Genomic DNA, 2214 nt, shown 5'->3' with positions numbered 1-2214 from the left:
CTCAATATTATATGAGCTCCACTTCCTAGCTACTTTATCAAGGACGCTTCTTCATCCTATATTCTTACAGGTTGCAACTTCAAAAGTTTTACTTCATTAATCCAATTTTCGTACTTGGTGCATATATATCTTTATTTTGAAAGTGAAGTTGCAAATTATCGGTAAGAAAACTTAGAAAATTAATACTAACTCTGGTTCTTAAAAGTTTTTGAAGTTGTATGATTGTTCCTATTAAAATGCAAAGCTAGATTTTAAGCTTTTCTGCTGACATATATTTCTATTAAAGACTACAGAATCTGTTAGCCTGATTTCTGTAAATAATTAGTATTAGAATTTTACTGCATACTACAATGCCATATTGGTCACAAAAGGTTGTGAGAGGACACCTTAAACTTTGAATATCTTATTACTTTCTAAATCTATAGCATTTAGGAGTGAAGGTGTGACTCCCTAATAGAATGTGTTTGGTTAGGCTTTGTGTTATTTTCTTATTTCATTTTGTGCATAAAATGGTTTCAGTTATGAATTTCATAATTTAATATAAGAATATTTTGCTTAACATATTAAAATTTGTTTGGTATTTGTAATGGCTTCAATCTAATAATGAAATAATCGCTGAGGATTGGATAAGATCCCTTGTTACATCAATTTTGCATGCCTGGAAATATTGCTAGGCCACCATTAAGGTAATGGTTCATGTGGAGTAATTCATAATGGCTTAGAGGATTAGTTTATATAAAGATTAGGCTAGAAATAATGACAAAGGATTAGTTTATATAGAGTAAAAATGAGAGAACCAAATGTTTTTCCCTCGTTGTTCGTTGGGATTGACTTTTGGTGAGTTAAAATATAAATTTTTTTTTAATAACAATTGATGCTTAGCGCTCACAAACAATGACAAAAGCATAAATAGCAACGAAAGCTGCGAATAAGAGTGTTTGGCTCCAACATAGGTGCCCACATTTGAGCCCCTTTGTCGTTTTGTTTGACTCTGTTTGACTCAGTTCCAAGTATACATCGTTATTGTTTTTATTTTTTATTTTTTTTATTTTTTTATAATCATTGAATTTCACATGATTTCCCGCTCTGATAATAAGTGGAATTTTTTTTTAAAAATAAATCAATAAAAGAACCGTCATTTCGACTCTATATTACGGACGAAATGGGCATGAATTACTACGGAGATCAGAGCATCCTTTTTCCTAAAGTCTACATAATCCGATGCTCCATCTGATTTCCCGCTCTAATAACATGGGCTAATCATTCAAATCCTTCAACAACTGGTCAAGTTCCTCCGACGTAAGCCAATCCGAAAGCTTATTGTCTTCGTCACTGCTCTCTACCACTTCCACACTCTGTGCCTCGCTTTCAATCATTGTCTCCGCATTAACATTTGGATTTTCTTCATGCTGATCTTGTTCGACTTCGCTTTGCTTTCCCACATAGTCTGACATTGGAAAATTAAGCTTAGCTCTGGGTCCGCGGAACTCGATGGCAGCCTTATCATAAGCCCTGGCAGCCTCCTCCGCCGTCAGGAACGTACCTAGCCACTTGCGCTTCGCTTCCCTCGGGTCTCGAATCTCAGACGCCCATTTCCCCCAAGGCCTCTGCCTCACTCCCCTGTATCTCTTCTCATTGTCATTCTTCATCTTCTTCTTCGAGCTCCTCTTGCTGGTTGATGGCAATGAGGACGTAGCAGCATCAGGTGGGACCGGTTGTTGTTGCAGTAGTTGATGGTGTTGTGGGGTCAGACCTTGAATGCCGTCAGTGACAACGTGCTTGAGAGCTGAGACCAAAATGTCTTGTTCTTGTTCCTCTGTTATTCTTGCCCTCCATGGACACCACCTATAAATCTTGCTTGCATTAAAACCATACATCACGTATTGGCTTTTGGAATTCGGACAAAATGATAAACTTTCCCTTTTGGAATGAGAGAGAGATGTAAGAGAGTTTCGTGAGTTTCGAGTTTCGATTCGAAAGCGGCGATGCTGCGCAAAAGATTTATATAAGTAACGGATTGGTAATGTCCACTGTAGTTTTGTCGGCCTGTACGCTGTGCCTACGCGGAGCATCTTTTGCTGTTGGAAATTCAATGTGGCCCGCAGTTGTTTCATTCATAGGTGTGATGGGGAGCAAAGTTGAGCAAAGTTCACAACCTGTTACTGTCATACGTAAAAATACTCCTACATGTTAACAGGCAAGACTTTGAAAAAG

At 37.7% G+C, this 2214-nt stretch overlaps 1 protein-coding gene across 1 annotated transcript; it reads right to left on the bottom strand.

Moving 5' to 3' along the window:
• Positions 1-1128: 1128 nt before the first annotated feature.
• On the bottom strand, positions 1129-1951 carry LOC115993811 (ethylene-responsive transcription factor ERF098-like). The gene has a single exon (XM_031117785.1). It carries the CDS (start codon positions 1875-1877, stop codon positions 1257-1259), a length of 621 nt encoding a protein of 206 aa, XP_030973645.1. The 5' UTR covers positions 1878-1951; the 3' UTR covers positions 1129-1256.
• Positions 1952-2214: the final 263 nt, after the last annotated feature.

This window comes from Quercus lobata, chromosome 6 (genome assembly GCF_001633185.2).
Source record: "Quercus lobata isolate SW786 chromosome 6, ValleyOak3.0 Primary Assembly, whole genome shotgun sequence".
Classification (NCBI taxonomy): Eukaryota; Viridiplantae; Streptophyta; class Magnoliopsida; order Fagales; family Fagaceae; genus Quercus; species Quercus lobata.
Note: the sequence above shows the minus strand (reverse complement) of the source record. Positions and strands in the feature narration are given on the sequence as shown.

What these genes read in the sequence shown, in the direction of transcription:
- LOC115993811 (XM_031117785.1), bottom strand. Translation starts at nt 1,877, where the DNA reads ATGTATGGTTTTAATGCAAGCAAGATTTATAGGTGGTGTCCATGGAGG.